This window comes from Schistocerca cancellata, chromosome 5, assembly GCF_023864275.1.
Source record: "Schistocerca cancellata isolate TAMUIC-IGC-003103 chromosome 5, iqSchCanc2.1, whole genome shotgun sequence".
In the NCBI taxonomy this organism is placed as follows: Eukaryota; Metazoa; Arthropoda; class Insecta; order Orthoptera; family Acrididae; genus Schistocerca; species Schistocerca cancellata.
Window position 1 is genome coordinate 138,871,347 of NC_064630.1, and position 21,984 is coordinate 138,893,330.

General features: G+C 38.3%; 1 protein-coding gene across 1 annotated transcript; it reads right to left on the reverse strand.

Annotated features, from left to right (window-relative positions):
• Positions 1 to 2,426: 2,426 nt before the first annotated feature.
• LOC126188402 (uncharacterized) lies at positions 2,427 to 2,987 on the reverse strand. Its single transcript, XM_049930003.1, has one exon. The coding sequence runs from the start codon at positions 2,985 to 2,987 to the stop codon at positions 2,427 to 2,429; it is 561 nt and encodes a 186-aa protein (XP_049785960.1).
• Positions 2,988 to 21,984: the final 18,997 nt, after the last annotated feature.

Consider the following 21,984-nt stretch of genomic DNA (forward strand, 5'->3'; position numbering starts at 1 on the left):
GTGGGCTTCCTAGTCTAAATATTCGCCAGTAAGCACACTTGAAGATCTGATCACATCTATCTCCTCAATTTGTTTATTTTGAATTCTGAGATCTAGCTTACGATTGACTTTGTTTTTCTGTAATGAATATATGTAGTTGCTAGAAATTTTAAGGTAAACTTAATCATTTCGGAACAATTTCGTATATATTACAAAACTCTAGTTGCAGATGGTTTATAATACCTGGTTTATATCAGTTAGAATAACATTTGTGTTGTCAACAAAAAGCAATATATGAGCACCATTCATTAGCAGCTCGATATTATTTACATGAAAACAGAGTAAGAGAGGTCCTCGAACATTGCCTGATGATGATGATGTTTGGTTTGTGGGGCGCTCAACTGCGTGGTTATCAGCGCCCGTACAATTACCCAATCTTTGCTCAGTCCAATTTCGCCACTTTCCTGGATGATGATGAAATGATGAGGACAACACAAACACCCAGTCATCTCGAGGCAGGTGAAAATCCCTGACCCCGCCGGGAATCGAACCCGGGACCCCGTGCTCGGGAAGCGAGAACGCTACCGCGAGACCACGAGCGGCAAACTCGAACATTGCCTGTACAGCCTGAATATCAGATCTGTAAATGATACTGTGGTTTTTAATGCTTTTGAAGTAATTTCTACTACCTGTCCCCTAATTTCAAAATTTTTGTTTAGTCATATTAAAAGATATTCAATGAACTGAGTAGCAGCTGGTTCTGTATGCATACCTCTGCAAAAACCATAGTGATTTACAGACAAGAGATTCCACTTTTCAAGATAATTTGTCACTTTTTGTCTCACAAATATCTCTATTACTAAACAGAAATGACAATGCTATTGGTCTATGCATAAACACTGCTCTCTTTATACACTGGTTTCACTTTTGAAATGTTTAACAGTCTTGGAAACTCGCGCTCTGAAAGCAATGTATTTACAATATCTGAATACTTTTAAGCATTAATAAACTTGATAATTCATAGATCGTTGAAACAAGTCATTATTTACTGTTTTACAACCGGTATGTTAAAAACATTGAAATTATTTGTAGGACTTTCAATTAACACTTTGTTCTTTTGGAGTTTAGGTTTGACTGTCACTCACATTGCCTGGAGTAATTATGAAGTAATTTATGTAATTTGCGGAAGTTATATTTCTGAGTAAAACTCCATGATGGTGTTTCAAAACAATATTCTCTTGAATTTTAATATTTTCCTTAATTATTTGCTTACTACATTTCATATTTTTTATTATTTTGTTAATTCTGTGATTGCTTAGTCATTGTCTTAGCTATTTAAATTACTTTCCTACAAATTATCTTGTATTCTGTAACATAATCTGTGCAGTGTTGGGCTTTGTTTTCTTTTTCAAGTTTATTGAGGTGTCTTAGAATTTCACTAGACAAACTGTAGCAGGCTCTATGGCTGCCCTTCCTTAGCATGGCACTGATGAGAGTTTTGTTTGATTGGAATATATGTCTCAATCAGGAACAACAAAATAACAGGTGATGCATTGCATCATTCATTGGTTGTTGGTTTCGAAAAAAAGTTTTTGAGGATGCTTTTCCTACGTCTTGAATAAAAATTTCATTTATTCTGTGCTGGAGTGCCTTTTATATTCTCACTTATTTTTTACTCCTTAGGTACAGAATAGTTTATACTTATTGTGGTCTGAAATGCCTAAATTTACATTTAGAGCCTCAGTGACGCCATTTTGGATATTTGTGAAGATATTGTCTAATGAGGAAAATGACAACATCGTTATTCCAGTATGATCTGAAAAACTGAGGTTTCATATGAAAACTGTTTAGGATTCTCAAACTCCACCTTCTTTCTTCACTTTCAGTTCAAATATTAATGTTAAAATTCCTACATTATAATAATTTCACCTCATTATTGTAAAGAGCATTTAATGCTGCCTCCATTTTTTTAAAAATATATGTTTTTTTAATTAGTGGTGTTCTGGATATCGCTAAGACAATCAGTTTTTTATTGTTATTCTCAATTTTTATCTCCTTGGTACATGATTCAAAATGTTTTTCAATATTTAGTTAATCCATTTCCATTTTTGCTTTGAATTGTAGTACTGCTGTTCTATAAATGCATACTCTACCGTTTTCAAAAGCATTGTGGCAGTAATGAAGTGCTAATTTAAAATTGTTTACATTTATAAGTCTTAATTCACTAACTTTGCAGCAGTATCCAGACAAACAAATGAAAGAGATATCAGCTAAATTATTTAAAGCTACTTCTAAGCCCAGTACTTCATTCACGAAGCACTGAGTATTCTGACACATTATCCTGAACGATTTGATAAATATTTTTAATCTTTCTTATCTCACGGAATTTCTCTTGCTGCCTTCAACTGTAAACATCATTCATAAGAAGAGGAGCGAGTGTTTTACATCTATCCACAACATCTGAGACTGCATCTTCTACTGCAGGTTTCATCCCTGCTTTTAAGCAGTAGTGTTGTTACTGCTGGAGCTGCTGCTATTGTTGGTGATGAAGCTGCTGTTACAGTTTGTGATGTTACTGTTAAAGCTTCTGTTGATGGTACCACTTCCAATACTGTTGTTTGTGCTGCAGATATTGTTGGTGTTGTTGGTGCTGATGACGCTAATTTTGTTGGAGCTGCAACTTCTGTTGGTACTGATGCTGATACTATAGTCACTGATGATGCTGCTGGTGCTACAAATGTTGCTGTTTCGGCAGCTCTTGTTTTTATATGAGATATTGCTGTTGCCTTTTCTACTGTTGTTGTTACTGATTTTGTTTGTGCTCCTTTTGTTAGCTCTATGGGTGTTTCTGTTAATGTTGGCATTGGTGCTGTTATTTTGTTTGATACTGCTGCCATTTCTTTTGTTTTTCTTGTCACCAAAGTTGTCAATTCCTCCTTAGTGAGAGATGAAATTATTGTTCCTTTTCCTGTACCATCTGGAAGTGCAGGATTTGCATTATTGGCCATTAACTGTTATGTTACATTATGTGATGTAACCTCCTCTTTATAAATGAAAATGATTTATGTAAATTTGCTTAAAACTTAACGAAATATAAACAGTTCAGATGAGTCATGTAACTCAGGTACTTAACTTTTTGTTCCTTGATGTGCTGGAATTCTTCAGAAGAACAGGATTTCGATGTATAATCCATTCGGCTTTGATAAGTGAATTGAGTAAGTAAGTGATATACCTTTATACATTTCTTCATATTTTATTACACAAAGCAACACATGCCATCTGTTGCAAACACCAAATCAACAGTGAAAGCCAAGCTCCACAATTCTCACATTTATATACATTTTCAAACAATTATTTGATTGTTGGTATAGCAATGTTTAGAGATTACAATTAAAAATGATCATGTCAAGTTATTTTGACCCTACATATGGAAATGTTACAATTGCTCTCATTTGTTTTATGCGTACAATTTAGCCAGGAATAAGTGTTATCACTTGGATTTACATCAAATGAACAGAACAAACTATGGTGTTAATAACTTCATTAATTACTCAATGAAAAAATGAAGTACAATGTTTCTACTATGTGTTCGATATAATATGATTTACAGCTTTTTGTTAGTATTAACAGTAGTTACCCAGAAAATTCATTTGATGATTTGTTTACATATATTAGGATTCATTATTTTGCAAAGTCTGACAATTATTTTGAAAATTAGTGAATTTAGTTATGTACATAAATTACATAGATCAATAATAATAGTAGTTATGTTAATCCAAACATTATTTCATGTATTTTGGCTGGCAAAGGAAACTAAGTGTCATGGTATAATACGATTTTATTGTGTGCTATTTAGAATAATTTCGGATTTTCGTACCAATTGAACAATTTCTGTAGTCCTGATATGATAATAATTCATAATTATTTATATTCTATATTAATCACAAAGTAGAGCTTACTGGCCCTTAAATTATTATTATCTTTTTAATTGGAATCTGGGTGATCAGTTGCCCTTAATGAACTGAGAGTTATACTGGACTGTACAATATGTCTTCCAAACCAACCTGTTATATGAGATTCTAAGGCTGATGCTTCTGGCAATATTTGAATAAGTTCAACTGTGTCACTACTTGTTAATGAAAGAGCTTCTAGCTCATGTATGATTTGCCCTTTCCTTTTAGGAGGTGTGTTTATACTAGATGGAACAGGAACACAATATCACTTCCTTACCTCTTTTATAAACAGTGAAAGTGAGGTTATGAAACATCATCTGTGATAAAAAAAAGTCGGAACTTATTATTCGGTTTAAGGAAATATGTTAGAGCCCATTTTTAATTTTTGATGTTTGTTCAATCCATTACAGAATATGCATTGTGTTGATCATGCAAAATTTGCACTATAAGTATGGGTATGTACACAACTCTATGTATAATAATATAGCAAATTATAATTGTCCATGGTGATTCAGTAAGCTGTTCACCCCAGAAATTGCCAAAACCATTAAAACATAGTAATTCTGTCTCGCCCAGATGTATTGTGAAAACGTTGACACTAGGCTACTTGTAGCAACTTTTCATAGTTAAATTATTTGCAGAGATATCGGTAGCAACTTCACTTCTTTCAAATGGAACTACAGTGATTTCTACTGCTAGTATCATAGACCTAAAAGAGACTAATCCAAAGGCGTTTCACTCTTCAAAAATCTGATTACTAATTCTGGAGTAATTGCAGTATATAGAACTTAAGGTTTACTTGTTTTGAGAGGGAAACTGATTGATAGCTTACGTGGAAATTGGTGGTTTCATACCCAAAAAATAAAATAAGTCACATAAGAAAAGCAGGAAACAGTGCTGCACTGATGTGATACCTGTATAATAGCTGCATAGCAGAAGTGAAGATTTCATTCTCTCTGAGTCATTCACGTGTGTGGAGTGCTGATTTGAAAAAAATGAAGTCTCTCACAAACCAAGACAAACTAGATATGCTACTCCTTTATGGATAATACAGAAGGAATACGAAAAGAAGAGTAGAGTTTTACACAAAAAGTTATCCCAACAGACTGTGTTCAACGAGAATGACAATTCAGGGAAGGTGCAAAAAAATTTTATTTGAATGGCACTGGAATACTATACAGAAGACAAGGAGCGAGCTTACAAAGAGAAAAATGGACAAAACAGATGTTCTGACAGATGTTACTCATAATCCATATGTAAGCTTCACAGAAATTGCGAGTATCTCTGGAATAAATTAGTTCTGCGTTGTACACATTTTCTGTGTGGTTACTACATATATCACGTGTCACCAGCAGTTGAACCTGTGAGATTGCAGAAGATGCATGTACACATTTTCTGTGTGGTTACTACATATATCACGTGTCACCAGCAGTTGAACCTGTGAGATTGCAGAAGATGCATGAAATTCTGTAGCTCACTTATGATGCAGCATTGGGACATTAGATTTCTATGCAAAGAATTATCTTTACAGATGAAGCTGCCTTTACACATTGAGGACAGCTGAATAAAAAAATGCGTATTATTGGATCACACAGCAACTGCACTGAATGAGGTAGGTAAAACATCAAAGGCAGTGGAGTATGAACATTTGGCATGGAATTATTGGAGACTATGTGACTGATCATTACATCACTGAAGAAACCTTATAGGCTATAGTAAAAGCACACACAGTTTCTTACTGAAGTGTCACCACCTCTCCACTTGAAATATGTGGATGGGTGTAGTAGCAGCATGATAGGTATCTGACTCACTACTCACTAGTGTCCAGGAAAGTGTTCACTTAACTATTTTCTGGTCACAGGATAGGATGTGATGGCATTATCATTCGGCCTGCACATTCGCCTAATCTGACACCTCTGAATTTATTTCTCTGGGGTAAATTCAAAAATGAAGTCCATGTACAAGTTCCAATGACTCAAAGTTATTTAAAACATTTCATTGTTGCAACATGTGCAATGATATCGAAGTCCGTGCACCAGCGATTGCATATATGTATTCCAGTAGGTGGTCAACACTTGAAACTCTTGATGACACAAACAGAGTTCTTGGGAAGTTTCTGACCATATTCTTTGTTGATTTCCTTTTTATAGCTCTTGCTGACGTTATTCTGCAATGTAAGTGTGCATCTTCATATCAGACTTATGACACAAGGTTATGGTTGAACAATCTTTATACCTCAATTCACTGTTTCATAAATCCATTCAGTATTTTGGAGTGAAAGAGTACAGAATTTTTTCGGAATTATACTTGGGATTTTTCCATTAACAGCCAAAAGTGCAAAGTTTTCTGTGCCCTCATCTTCTATAAATGAGTAGACATGCTTCAAATAATGCATAAAGTGTACATTTATTTACATATGATATTATGTCATAGTGCAGATTTTGTTTTGAATTGTATTATTCGTTTGAGATATTCCTTGGGTGGTATGCAGCAGTTGGGAGTCCGCCGCCGAAATCTTTATGCCACAACAAATTTGCCTCAGAGTAGGTGATGTTATGATTCCTCAGTGAAGACATCATCCAGCAGTAGAATTATGAAGACTTATGAAAAATGTCTGCAGAGCATTTTAGTGTTAAGGATACTTTCACACTGAAAATGTACCTAAATGTGGTCAGGTAGTAAATGTTTATGGTCATATAAACCACTTGAAGGTCATATTTTCAAAAGTTTGGAAGAGTAGTTAATAAATAATATACTTAAATATGCATCACGACTCGTTTTCCAGCGAGAACCCTCTCATATGGCCACCCAGAAGTAAAATATGAATCTACTGTGAAGAATGTAGATTTGAAAACTGAGGAAGAAGAATCCACTTAAAAAGATGAGTAAAGCATTATTTTCATCTCAGCTACAATCCTGCTACAAGATTTGTTGTAGAACAATTTAATTCAAACTTAGTTACTCAAGGCTGAAGGTTATTTCTTTATATTCATGCAAACAATGTGAAAGTGAATTAATGAGTGCAAATAATGCCATTACATTTGTCAGTGCTTTAGTACAGTGAGCAAGATGACCAGCTGTAAGAAACAAAAGAAATTAAAGACTTTGTGATAAATTTGAATCCAAAATACAACCGAATATTGGACTTTACATCTAATCTAGAGTGAATTAGCAGATTAAACGAGATTAACACTGAAAAACTGTGATATATATATATATATATATATATATATATTTTTTTTTTTCATCTGCAGTACACACACACACACACACACACACACACACACACACACACACACACACACATACACATACACACACACACACACACACACACACACACACACACACACACACACACACACACACACACACACACATATATATATATATATATATATATATATATATATATATATATATATATCCTCCCTCAGGCTGTGGCTAAGCCATATATTTGCAATATCCCTTCATAAATAAGTGCTAGTCTTGCTTGTTTCACAGCAGAGCTTCTGTAAAGTTTGGAAGGTAGGAGATGAGGTAATGCCGAAAATAAATCTGAGAGAACAGATCGTGAGTTATGCTTGGGTAGTACAGTGGGTAGAGCACTTGCTCACAAAAGACAAAGGTCCTGAGTTCGAGTCTCAGTCCGGCATACAGTTTTAATCTGCAAGGAAGTATCTTGTTGTCAAGTAAATCAGCAAGACGACAAATATGCGATTAGACATTATCAAAAAACTTTTTACAGCAAATAAAAAAAAGATTTTAAAAGCACTGAAGCGATTATAAGACATTGTCAAGTAGAGTTTAACCAAAAGTTACGTATGATAAGAAAATACAGAAGATCTACGTGCATAACAAATTTATCGATTCTAAGCTGAATCTGTGAGAAGATTTATTCAATAAGGCATTGGCAGAGTATGCAGTAGACATACTCTGCAAAATTAAGGGTATATGAGCAGCTTGTATTTCACTGTCAGCAGCTTCGACATGAAGTGTCTAGGTGGTATAGTCAGCAGTCATCTCGCAGCACCCAGACTATGAGCTATACATCTGCAACAAACAACGACATCCAGACCTATAAAACAACTGTACGCCATCACTCACCAGAGTACACTCAGTCAAAACCCACTGAGTTCTTTTTCTTTAATATGTATTACATATTATAAACCTGAAATTCGTAGTGACAATGTACTTACTGAATGCGTTAACCAAATACCAAAATCCACCGACAGAAATAAAATCGCACCACCAAGAAAGAGTAATGGGATGGAAACGAAAGTTGGTAGGCGTGTTTCTACATCTGAAATATGATGTCTATTCCAGTTTCACACCAGTCGCACGAGAGTGACGCTACTAGCGTCACTATGAGGATGTAAATCAAGTTTGTTTTAAATGCACACTTACTGGTAGTGAGCATCATTTACCTTCGAGATTGGACGTGGTGCGCTGATGTCAGTCAAGAATGCCTTTAAAGTGACAAAGACACCATTATCGGCACCTCACTGAATTTGAACGAGTTCATGCATTAAGGCTATGAGAAGCTGGATGTTCCTTCTGCAATACTGCAGAAAGGCTTGGCAGGAATGCAGGCACTGTACGTGATTGCTGGCAGCGGCGGTCATGAGAATGAATGGTTACAAGAAGACAGAGCTCCAGATGGTCACATGGCACTGCTGAAAGGAAAGACCATTGCGTTTGCTTCATGGCTCTGGCGCATCACACAGCATCTGCAGCGGGAATTTGAGCGGCAGTTGGTACCATAGTGACACAAGGAACTGCTAAAAATCTGTTACTTCAAGGACAGCTCTACAGCATGCATTCCACTGATCCCAAACCACCGCCATTTACAACTTCAGTGGTGTCAAGCAAGAGCTCACTGGAGGGCAGGGTGGAGGAATATTGTGTTTTCTGATGAAAGCTGGTTCTGCCTCAGTGCCAGGGATGGCCATGTGTTGGTTAGAAAGAGACTGGATGAGAAGGTACACCCATCCTGTTTGTGAGCTATGCCCACTGGATCTACACCTGGAGTTATGGATTGGGGTGTGATTTCATATGACAGCAGGGGCACTCTAAAGTGTTACTGAGCAAACCGATAATTGTTGCATGGTCACGCTACCATGATCCCTTATGAGCCAGAGTGGCCATTTACACGTGCTTAGTCTTTACTAGCCTTGCGCTGAGTCTTGGGTGATCTTTTCGTAGCAGTAGTAGTAACATTTATTACTCCACATCACAAATATTGCAGATACATTTATTAAATTCTCAATGAGAATTCATCCACGAACTTAGATACACAGCTGTGGATTAAGGGTTATTGATTGCAACATTCTCAACACATTATTGTGTTTGCATCTTAATTACTTACTCTGATATTATTAATCACTGGCGTGTGGTATACATGACCAATGTGATATGATCGTTAGTTTTGAGTCAGTATTATTTTTTGGTTATGTGCTATGGCAGGTAGATATGTAGAATAGCCCAATGTTTAGATTAGGCTGAAAGCTGACAGTTTGATGGTATGTTCGCAAAGTCAACGAATGTATTGTCATGAGAAATACAATAATCATTGTTGTGGTTACGCATGTTGCATCAGAAGAGCCTGTTTTCCCACTGTTTTGATGACAATGGTTTCAAGTGTTTCAATTATTCTAGCGAAAAGCATTTAATCTGTGAAAAATACAGTGATGCGAAAAGCATTTAATCTGTGAAAAATACAGTGATATAACTATTCAAACTACATGTGCAATGCATCAAAACAGAATACAACACCATAATCGAAACTATTTCTCAGGTGGAAGAATATTCAACACATCAGTACACCTTCACCAGTTGCCAAAAGCAGTATAGTAATAAAGTCAGAAGATTCAGGCACCCGACACAAAACAAATGTTTTCTATCTGACTTACAGACACGAAGGCTCCTGGTAATTATTTACTATGAAGTGTAAAAAGCGGCATTGTGGACAAAGCGACTTATAAAAACCTCAAAGGACACCATAGATCACAAATCAAAACAGCCAAATGTAGGGCAAATGAACATTACACTGAAAGTTCGAATAATAGATGTAAGGCAGCAAGGTGGATTATTAAAAGCAGGGTTGGGTACAGAAAGAAACTGTAAAGAAACCGCAGGTGCTGTCAGTATCACTGCAACTGAATTTAATCAATTTTTTTGTCAAGGTCGTAAACCCCACTATCATCCCAACTTCTGGTGAGCATATTTCCAATTCAATGGATGCTCCTAATCTAGACCCTATTTCTGGCAATAAGTTTCTTCAAAATAGTGCAAACACTTTGTCAGCTTTCAAGTGGACACAAATACAAGTATGTGACGTGGTTAAATCATTAACAACACTGGGAAAGTCAGAATTTGAGGACATTTATGGCTTACCAAACTTTGTGAATGAAACTAGTGAACGTCATGTCAAACCATCTTTGTACACTAATAAACTGGATTTATGCTAGTTTCCATTTTCCAGAGTGTCGTCCATATTCATAAAAAGGGCAACAAGATATGCACAAATAAATATCGTCTAATTTCTCTGGCATTGGTTGTCTCCAAAATAATAAAATACTACATGCAGCAGGTTATCTGTAGACATTTATCTAAAAACAGTATTCTGACTCAATCTAAATGTGGTTTTAGGTCCAAATTATCAACAGTGAAAGCAGCTGAAGGCATCATTTCTTTTATCTAAACCTCATTTGAATCAAAGTTATGTGCTGAAACATTCTAGTCGACTTAAGCAAGGCATTTGATTAGGTGAAGCATAGAGTACTACCGGAAAAACTTTGAAGTTACAGAGTCCGAGACTTATAACTCTCCCTCATAAACTCCTATCTCAGTGACAGGAAACAAATTGTATTTTTACAGTAACCAAAGCTTGCAATACTTAGGTATCACTTGAGACATTCCTCAGGGTTCTGTGTTTGGCCTTTTACTCTTTACTATATTTGTAAATGATCTTCCCAGTAACATGCCTTGTAAATCTGTACTTCATGCTGATGACACAACATTCATTAGCTCTGGGAAACACGTAAACAAACTGAAACTGGAAAACAAAGAGTATCCCTAACCAGCTCGATACATGGTTCAAAGTCAATGAGCTATCCATCAGCTATGAAAAGACAGTGAACATCATTTTCAGTTTATCAAGCCGTGAAAATGAGAGCTGAGATGTTAAGCTACTTGTATATATCTTGATTTCAAATTAACTTGGTACAAACACACAGACCATACACATTATGTGAGCAAAAGTATCCGGACACCTGACTGAAAATGACTTACAAGTTCGTGGTGGCTTCCATCGGTATTGCTGGAATTCAGTATGGTGTTGGCCCACCTTTAGCCTTGACGACAGCTTCCACTCTCGCAGGCATATGATCATTCAGGTGCTGGAAGGTTTCTTGGGTGGGGAATGGCAGCCCATTCTTGATGGAGTGCTGCACTGAGGAGAGGTATCGATGTCAGTCGGTGAGGCCTGGCACGAAGTCGGCTATCCAAAACATCCCTAAGGTGTTCTATAGGATTCAGATCAGGACTCTGTGTAAGCTAGTCCATTACAGGGATGTTACTGTCGTGTAACCACTCCGCCATAGGCTGTGCATTATGAACAGGTGCTCGATTGTGCTGAAAGATGCAATCGCCATCCCCGAATTGCTCTTCAACAATGGGAAGCAAGAAGGTGCTTAAAACATCAATGTAAGCCTGTGCTATAATAGAACAAGGGGTGCAAGCCCCCTCTATGAAAAACACGACCACACCATAACACCATCACTGCCGAATTTTACTGTTGGCACTACACATGCTGCCAGATTACGTTCACTGTGAATTTGTCATACCCACACTCTGCCATCAGATCACCACATTGAGTACCGTGATTTGTTACTCCACACAAAGTTTTTCCACTGTTCAATCGTCCAATGCTTACGCTCCTTACACCAAGTGAGGCATTGTTTGGCATTTACCGGCGTGATGTGTAGCTTATGAGCAGCTGCTCGACTATGAAATCCAAGTTTTCTCATCTCCCACCTAACTGTCCTAGTACTTGCAGTGGATTCTGATGCAGTTTGGAATTCCTGTATGATGGTATGGATAGATGTCTGCCTATTACACATTACGACCCTCTTCGACTGTTGACAGTCTGTCAGTCAGCAGGCAAGGTCGGCCTGTACGCTTTTGTGCTGTACGTGTCCCTTCAGCTTTCCGCTTTACTATCACATCAGAAACAGTGGACTTAAGGATGTTTAGGAATGTGGAAATCTCGCGTACAGACGTAAGACACAAGTGACACCCAATCACCTGACCACATTCTAAGTCCATGAGTTTTGCAGAGCGCCCGATTCCGCTCTCCACGATGTCTAATGACTACTGAGGTCACTGATGTGGAGTACCCCGCAGTAGGTGACAGCACAATGCACCTAATATGAAAAACGTATGTTTTTGTGGGGGGCCGGATACTTTTGATCACATAGTGTATGCAGAAAGCTCTCGTGTGTTACATTTTTGCTACTTGACTACACACATGTGAAAAACACATCTGTTACTTAACTCACACTATGCCTTCTGTTACTGCTATGTGCAATATGCTATCTTTGTATGTGGTAATTTTTCATCTGGCCAAAAAAAGGCTATCAGACTTATTTCAGGATTACAAACTCTGAGACCTAAAAGTACTGACAGTCCCATCACTTTTTATATACTGTTGCCTACTAAAGATAAAAGAAAACTTAAACAACTACGGTGCATCTTAAGGGAAGCTTATACCAGTATAAAACCAGGCAAATGAGACAGATAGATATGCACACAAGCTAGATTAAAGAAACACAGCCTAGTTATGTATACCAGGGCATAAAATTATTTAATTGTTCACCTGCAGAGGCGCATCATGTCTCCCTTAACGACTTTAAAACAAAAACTGAAAAAAGGTTGAAAGAAAAGGCTTTCTACAATATTTCAGAATTTCAAAACTGCTGTAAGGATGAGCAGAGGTGCTAAATTATTTCTGGCTGTAAACTAATCTGTAATTACATTAGTATGTCAATAGTTTATTTGATACTTCTGTATATTATTTTCTATGTAATGTATAATTAAGAAATTATTCTCTATTATATATTTTATGTGCCTTATATTATTATTATTAGCGTGTATATTGTAACTATGCCAGTAAAATGAATTTGTACAATAAATTTAAACGTTCTATGATGAAATTGATTGGAAAAATGTTCAAATATGGATAAAAATAAATAAATAAGTACTTGTGTTTTGAAAGCATGCCCTTATTGCAAACTGAAAAATATATTAACATTTCCATCTGCATTACATTCTTGCAGTTTAACATTTTCTTTTAAGGTAAAAGACACTTTATATACCATCACCCCTTGCATTTTTTATTGTTTATGTAATATGCATCAAAATACCTCAAACATGCCCTTTATCTAATATCCTCTGAATTTATCTTGCGGTTTTAGTTTTTATGATGAAAGGTTCATCACAGATGGCAAAATGCATAATATATAGCAGGAACACAACAAGTCAGTCTGTTACAATAAACTTTATTTAGCATTACATTGGTTGGGTTTGGCAACCCTCAATGGAAAGTATCACCTCCCTACCTACCCTACAATTCGGGCTAGGTTACACATCACACACCACAATTAAATCATCAGTAGGGCGTCCAATAAGATATGCTAGTCCCTTTTAATTCATCGCAGTTTCATTTAAATTGGGAAAACTGATTTTGTACGATGGCGTTCATTTGGAGCTGTGAGCCTTTAGAGTGAATCTCCAAACTTTATGCATATACGAGGGTCATTCAATAATTAAAAAGACAAAGACTGGGGAAAAAACCTTTTTATTAGGGTAAGTTTGGTACTTTTATGGCTTTATGTTGGCGTCCCTGGGATGAGCCCTGATCAGCTGATATATTAACATTGTTTTGTTTATAACCTCAAAAATTCTTTTCAAGATGGCAAGTCCACCCGAAACGCCCACATTAGTGGGATAACGTTCTGTTATTCATTTTTTAGTTGGTGAAGGCAAGAAACCAGTGAATATATACTTTAGAATGTCTAAAAGTTTATGTCTAAGGCTGTATGAATTGTGCAAATTTTTTACAAGTGGGTAGAGCAGTTCAAAAATAGTAGCGACTCAGTGACTGATGAACAAGTTTCTGGCTGACCAGTTGCAGTTTCAACACCCTCACTTGCAAGTCGAATTTATGCCATTATTAGTGGCGATCGTCGTGTGACTGTGGAAATGATAGTTGATCATGTTCAAGTTAGTACTGGTACAATTCATAACATTATCTGTAATAAGCTGAAGTGCCGCAAAACATGTGCAAGATGGGTCCCAAAGGAGTTGACGTGGCTACACGAGGAAACGAGGTTAAGAATGTGCACAGAGCTAAAGGAACATTATGAAAGAGAACGTGACCACTTCCTCAACCAAATTTTAATTTGTGATGAAACTTGGGTTCACTATTATGAGCTAGAATCAAAAGGACTAAGCATGGAGTGGAAGCACACCAAATCACCTGTCTAGAAAAAAATTTAAAACCGAAGGATCAGCAGGACAAGTCACTTTGACGGTGTTTGAGGATGCTGAAGGTCTAGTTTTTTTGTGATTATGAGCAGCATAGAATGAACAGCCAGTACTACTCGGATTTACTTTCAAACAAAGTAAAGCCAGCCAAGAGTGTGTGTGAGAGAGAGAGATCGTGGATCTCAGAGGAGAGGCGTGATTCTCAAGCAAGACAACACATATCTTCATATTGGTCAAATAACCCATGAAACCATCGACAAAATGGGCTGGGAAGTACTGGATCATCCCCCTTATAGTCCTGATTTAGCATCTAGTGATTTCCATTTGTTTGGTGCACTGGAGGCCACATTACGTGGGAAGAGGTTCAGGGACACTGAGGATGTGAAAAAGTTTGTGGGAAATTGGTTCAAACATCAATCTAAAGAGTACTTTGCAGCTGGAATAAAAAATCTTGTAGCCCGTTGGAACAAGTGCATAAATGTTGAAGGGGATTATGTTGAAAAGTATAAAAAGTATTGATTTGTAAAAATAAACGCCTTTTTCTCCAGACCAATTTGTCTCTTTAACTATTGAATGACACTTGTATATTCTACAGAAAAAGACACATTTCGGAAATCTCAACGGTCTAACCTGTTGTTCTGTGCCTATGCTTTAATTCATTGGTAAGGGATAATGGTAGTGTGACTGTAGTGACATCTATCAGTTTGCTTGGTAGTTGAGGGTCCCTTACGATGTTGGCTCCAGATGCCTGTGCCAGTTTGCTCTGAACATTAGCTACATGTGCAGACGCTTTCCAATCAATGATTGGGAAACCACTGAAATCAATCTTGATGTGTGTAACTGAGAGAACAGTGTTGAACACTATGTTGTTTTTTCATCCGAACTTGGTTTAACTCTGTTTACTCAAACCTTCAAATAGCTTAACTCGGTTTGGCGTAAACTCAAGTTGGTCTATCATTTGTCCAGCCAACTACACCATCACACAACTACAACGAACTCATGACCCGACTAGACTGAACTGTATTGCTCCACAAAAATTAACAACAAAGATACCATAGCTCACAGATATTTGACTACATCAATATTTACATCCAATGATAAGTGTACACTATCAGTGTGATTGAAATCATTTCCAGAAAGATACAAATATATTTAACATTTCATAAAAGCAATGATAGTAGGAAACAATAAGTGTTACATTAATGAAGTATTGCGATGATCATTTCTTTCATCTGTGTAGTATCATACATTCCAATACTTCACAGAAAATTAGGTATTTTGAGCAGTTCAGTTAAGTTGTGCAGGCCATGAGCATACCATTTCTCAGCATGGGGGGTGGAGTAAAGCAGCTTACCTGTCTGTATCACACCTTGATACAGGTGATATTGTGCAAGGTTATAAGGGGATAGTATGGTTGGCCAAAGAATGATAGTTGGTCTGTGTTGTTGACACATAGGTGATGAGATGGAGTTGTCTGAGCTATTCATAGTAGGTGCTGATATTCATCACTGGGTCACCAAATTGGACAGGATCAAGTAGCATAAAGCAGGCATCAGATGCAGAAAATGTACACTTTATAGCTTGAAATTCTGGAGATTTACTAGTGAAAAACCTGAAACATACTCTATAGGTTTTGACAGCCATCAGATGATCTCAAGATAGCTAAATGGCTGTTCATGCTTATGACAGCATACTGCATTACAGACTGCAATACTGGGTCTTTTGGTTCGACACTTTGAAAATAGACTTGTGAAACATTCGAAATTCGCAGTACAAATTTTCATATTGGTCAGTCGTAAGGCAGCCAAAAGCCTGTCCACAAGCATGACAGCATAGTGCACTAAAGGTTGCAGTTTTGGGTCTTTTGTTTTGAAGTTTGGAAAATAGAATTGTGAACCATCGGAAACTTGCTGTATAGTATAGATTTTGACAACTATCAGGTGATCGTAGTGTAGCCAAATTTCAAACCAGCGTGAAATAAACCATAACTCAGGACTGCCTGCTGTGCAGCTTGTTCAACTTGAGTTAGTAATAGTCTCAATCCAAGCTAGACCATTTCATAAAGTGAGTTGACCCTAAGCTCATTCAGACCGAGTTGGGAGGAAAAGCCAAATTAACTTTCGACGTCATTTGCCAGGTTCATGTTTGTTCATGTTATAAATGCTCTTAAGATACAGTAACCAAACTTGAGTTGGTAGGAAATTTATAACAACATTCATTTCTCTCATTAGCATCTGTGAGGTTTGCGAACCGGTATGATTACAATTTTGTTTGTTATATGAGATTGGCAATTAAACTGAATATGTCTTTTTTATTGTCTGACATACAAATATCTGATATCAAAACAATGTGTTCCAGCCACTGTCATTCTTTATCACAAGCTACGTACTCAGTATTATATACACCTGTTAACATATCAGTAAACTTTTTTCTTGTGGGCAGTCCACAATTGGCAATCTAGTAGCCAAATACCTAACTGCAAGCATTATTGGATGCCACTCCACAGGACGAAATTTGAAAATACATTCATGAGCTGCTTTGAATTTGCTACAAGATTTGTATGGTGACTGGATAATATTAAATGGCCAAATGCCTCATCATGTGCATGAATGGTTGCTGTGCTACAGACCACAGTTCAAGAAAACACTCATTTGACATAGGAAAATTGCTTTAAGGATTTTGGCAACGATTGGATTAAATTAAAGTAGTGAAATACTGTGGCTCAATCTTGAATGGTGTAAAATTACCGCTTTGTCATTGTTTCCCACAGTAACTTTGCACTCTAAATTTTAATATGTATATGTATAAGCTGCCGTGATGCTAATATTCCGTATAGACTCACTTGTAAATAACACTTATCAAACGCTTCACAAATTTTGATCAAACAAATAAATCACAATGAACTACTGCACTTCAGATCACAGTGAGTGATGTCCTGTTCTATAGGGATAGATTCAACTCGGGTTAGCTTGGCTCGACAGCGGTAAACTCCAGCCTCTTGCGAAAACATCACTGATAGCAGCGAGTGCCATGCACCACATGGACACAACTCAAGTTAGTAACCATCTCACTCGGGTTGTCTCAAAATCCTCTCAATCCAAGTTAACCCAGTTTGGTAACACCCGTCTCTAGGTTGGCTCGGAATGTAGTACAGTACAGTTAATAGGAAATGAGATGGATCCAAGCATGTTGAGTTGTACTGAATACTGGTATTTGTAAATGTTTTCTTCAAATTATACAAAGTGTTTTGATTACTGTGAAGTGAATCAATCGATACACATTAAAAAACTTAAGAGAAATTTCAGTTCCCACATCATTATTACATTTTACCATACAAATATGAAAGCAACAATCCATCCCTCTTACAGGAAGTGAGATCACTGAACTAGACAATCTGCCAAAGAGAAATACTACATCAATAACATCAGAGTTAGTAACTTTCATTGTTTTTTACCAGTCACTTGCTCATTTCCTATTACTGTGCAAACAGCAGCATTATAATTAAATTCTGATTTTGTCATGTTAGTTGCTTTTGCTAATATTGATACTAACAGAGTGAGGATGGCTGTTAAAACACCACCTGACTCTGTGAAGGAGATGTCATCCACACTGACCTATGGCTACCTCCCCTTGAACCTCCCTCCCGGCCCCTACCTCCCACTCCCTTCGCCGCCCAAGTGCTCTGTCCTTTTGAGGGGAAGGGAGGCTGTGGGTAGCGGGGGCTCTGCGGCAGTTCAACCATGGATTGCTTCAGCAAACTCTTTTGTCAGAAGGGCAGAGCTTCGCTACAGCAATATTTTTGAACAGTAGCTATGTGCACACACACACTCTGGTGTATCTCAATATTGGCAATAAGGTGTATGTTGTCTGTACTTACCACCTACATTATTCTACTTTGGTATTCACACCTCAGTCCTCTCCACAAGCCAATTAGCTCACCCACGGAACTGAATAACAGAGCAGCTGAGCAAGAGATTGCACGAGAAAGTGCCTCACAGAGGATTGATATGATGTTTTCTTTATGTAACTTAAACAATGCAACTTGATTTAAGTCATGCTGTTCATTGTTTCAGTCATTATCAAAGTGATTGGAAGGAATCATGTTAGAAAGGTATAAAGAAAATACTGCATTACATAAAAGGTACAGTAGACTACAGGATGCATCATAAAAATGAGGAAAGCAATGAAGTAGTAGCTTATGCTGGTGCTGGCTGGGCCAATAGCTCAGACAATAAATTGACATCAGGTTACGCTATGAAGCTGTTGAGTAACACTGTAAGGTGGGGAGCTAAAAAACAAATTACTGTAGCATTCTCTTACAGAAGCAGAATTTGTATTTGTGGTTTGAGCAGCTTTTGGGGACATGACTTCATGTAGTCACCTGGAACAATATCATTGCCCTGAGGTATCTCAGCTAATCTCTCTGGACCTGCAGTTTGCTCGCTTTGATTGATGTTTGTAACAATATGTTTTGCACCTTGTAGAGCAATAATATATATTTGTATGGAATCGTAGGACCTGTTAGTTGTTATTCTACATAACTATTATGCCGAGTGCCATACTTCCTAGAGTGGTGACCCTGAAATTTAAACTGTGCCACATTTAAAATGTAAAATCGCCCATGTCAGTCTGTTATCCTACAATGCAGTCCTACAATGCTGCAGCTACCTCCAGCTCAACTGTTTCCTGCTCCAAGGGATGTCAGTCTCACCTCTTCGTCAATGCCTGTGAATTCCATGAACTTCCTGTGCCTCAGATTGGTATAGTTGCACCAAAAACTGTGTGAAGTGTCCAATTTGGCAGTGTGTAGTGAACTGATGACAATGCTTCCATTGTTTCTTCTTCTACCACACCAGACTCACGCTACTTCACACAATACTGGCCAACAATGAGAGTCAAATTCTCAGTGTGTTCTTACTAGTGACAGCACTGTAATGATGCCAGGTGACTATTTGCCTTGCAATTTTGCTATGACAATGAATGTGATTCCGGGTGAACAATGACTTCCTGCCACCCCATTTGTCACTACACATAATGCTCCGAGCTTCACCGAGCGAGGTGGCGCAGTGGTTAGCACACTGGGCTCGCATTCGGGAGGACGACGGTTCAATCCCGTCTCCGGCCATCCTGATTTAGGTTTTCCGTGATTTCCCTAAATCGCTTCAGGCAAATGCCGGGATGGTTCCTTTGAAAGGGCACGGCCGATTTCCTTCCCCGTCCTTCCCTAACCTGAGCTTGCACTCCGTCTCTAATGACCTCGTTGTCGACGGGACGTTAAACACTAATCTCCTCCTCCTCCTCCGCTCCGAGCTTCCATGCAGAAAATAATGACACTTATTCCCACCGACACTCCGTTAGTGCTAGTGACTATGTGCATTAACATTCCCAGAGTTTTGCAAAACTATACAGACACCCACCAGAGTGCAATGATAGCTGGTCAACAATGACTGCCACTAAAAGATCTTCAAACTATTTACAGCTATTCACTGCCTCCTGGACAAAACACATGGGTTCAAGTGATTTTTCTGGACATAAAAGTGAACTACCCAACACAGTCTATGTTGTCATACAGCATTTGGTCGCATCATCCACGATATGACTGCCGCTACATCACCTGAGTGGCGTCACATCCCCTCCACCCATTCCATGTTTACTGGCAGCTGCTACCACTACGCATGACACGTGCACACACTGCAACTCCTCCATGCATGTGTAACACCCAGTTTCAGCACAACTGCCTCAGCAGATTGACCGTACAATGCTTTGGGTTGAGGCTGCCCCATTACCACATGTCTCAGCTGACATAGGTGCCAAGGCCTTTGTTTGCAGCTGGATTGCCAGGATCAGCTGTCCTATATCACTGACAACAGATCAAGGCTGGCAATTTGAGTCTGCCTTGTCGAATGAAATGTGCCAACTTTGTGAGTCCTGTCATTTCCATGTGACTGCTTACCACCATGGCCTAGTGAAACAATGGTATCACACACTCAAGGCAGCATTAATCTACCACCCGCAGTCATGGACCGATGATGCCCTGTGCTGGGTGCTTCTCAGAATTAGGACTGCTCGTACAGAACATTTGAATGCCTCACTTGCCGAGGTCCTATATGATGAACCACTGTGCCTACTTGCAGAATTCGTTACTCAGGGTAAAGTTACACTGGACCACAACCTGCTGGATCTAGTGCAGCATTGCATGAGAGTATACACAACATCCATGTGCCACCAACTACCCATCGCACAAAGCCTACAATTTTTATTCACATGGACTTGAAACATATGTTCACACAGTCTCCTGTGCACAGTTGTCAAGCCAGGTATGCATCCCCTCTACGTCAGCCTGTACCACATACTTGAGCAGACCACCAACACATTTGACATTATCATGTCAGGAAAAGCCACTATGGTGTCCTCAAACAGACTGAAGACTGCATGGACTTTAGCCAATTACCCAGTGGCATGCCCTGCATCGACACCTCCACACTCAACAGATACTCACTTCAAAGTACAACTAAATATGAGTGACTTTTTACCAGAAGATATTGGTCACCCTAAGTGACTCACTGTTAGTCACCTCTGCCAATTTCGCAAAGAGGCATGTAGGCACCAGTGTAGTCTCCAGGTCAATCGAACATGCCATGTCCCTGCCTCCTCCATCGATACAACAGGTTTAACATCTCACTTCACGACCAATGGAGCATTCATCATCACTGTCCCTGTATACATCACTCCCACTGCCGACACTGGGAATGAAACCACCTCCACCACTGCCTTGCCTGCCCTAATCATCACACCAGGTACGCTGCTCCCCTCCTCCATCACTGATGATGACATTATGCCTCCTGATGTGTCGCTGGTCATGGACCACCATACTGCCTACACAGGACTGCCATCCCCCTCTCCTCAGCCTTCAGCAGCTCCTCCCACTTCGCACTTTGCCTGTACAATGTGCCCACCGGTGCGTGTCGCTGATTATGACATTTCAGCGATTAACGCCTCCACTGTACCGACATCCCACCAATGCACACATCTTTTTTTCCTTTTGTCACACTACAGGGAGGGGAATGGGGGGGGGTTCTGTGGGAGTGTAACACTGTGGAGTCGCCTGGAACAATATTGCTGCCCTGAGGTAGCTCAGCTAACCTATCTGGCTCTGCAGTTAGTTTGCTGTGATTGATATTCGTGACAACATGCTTTGTATCTTGTAGACAATAAAATATATTTGTATGGAATTGTATGACCCATCAGTTGTTATCATACGTAACTACTATCCTGATTACTGTACTTCCTACAAGCTATTCCATGACTAAAAAATTTGAAAACAATTTGCAGAGAAAATCAGTATTGTATTGCCTCTCTTTGTATGTGGGAATACAATATATGTTAAATATGAATTAGTCGGAGACTTATATTTGAAAAGGAAAATAGATGGTAAGTGCATTGCTACAGAAAATCAGTTAGCTGACTTTTTACAAAATCTTTTTGCAAACAAAAATTTGAAAAA

Bases quoted from the DNA above. Each gene is read 5' to 3' on its own strand.
- LOC126188402 (XM_049930003.1), bottom strand. From the start codon at position 2,987: ATGGCCAATAATGCAAATCCTGCACTTCCAGATGGTACAGGAAAAGGA.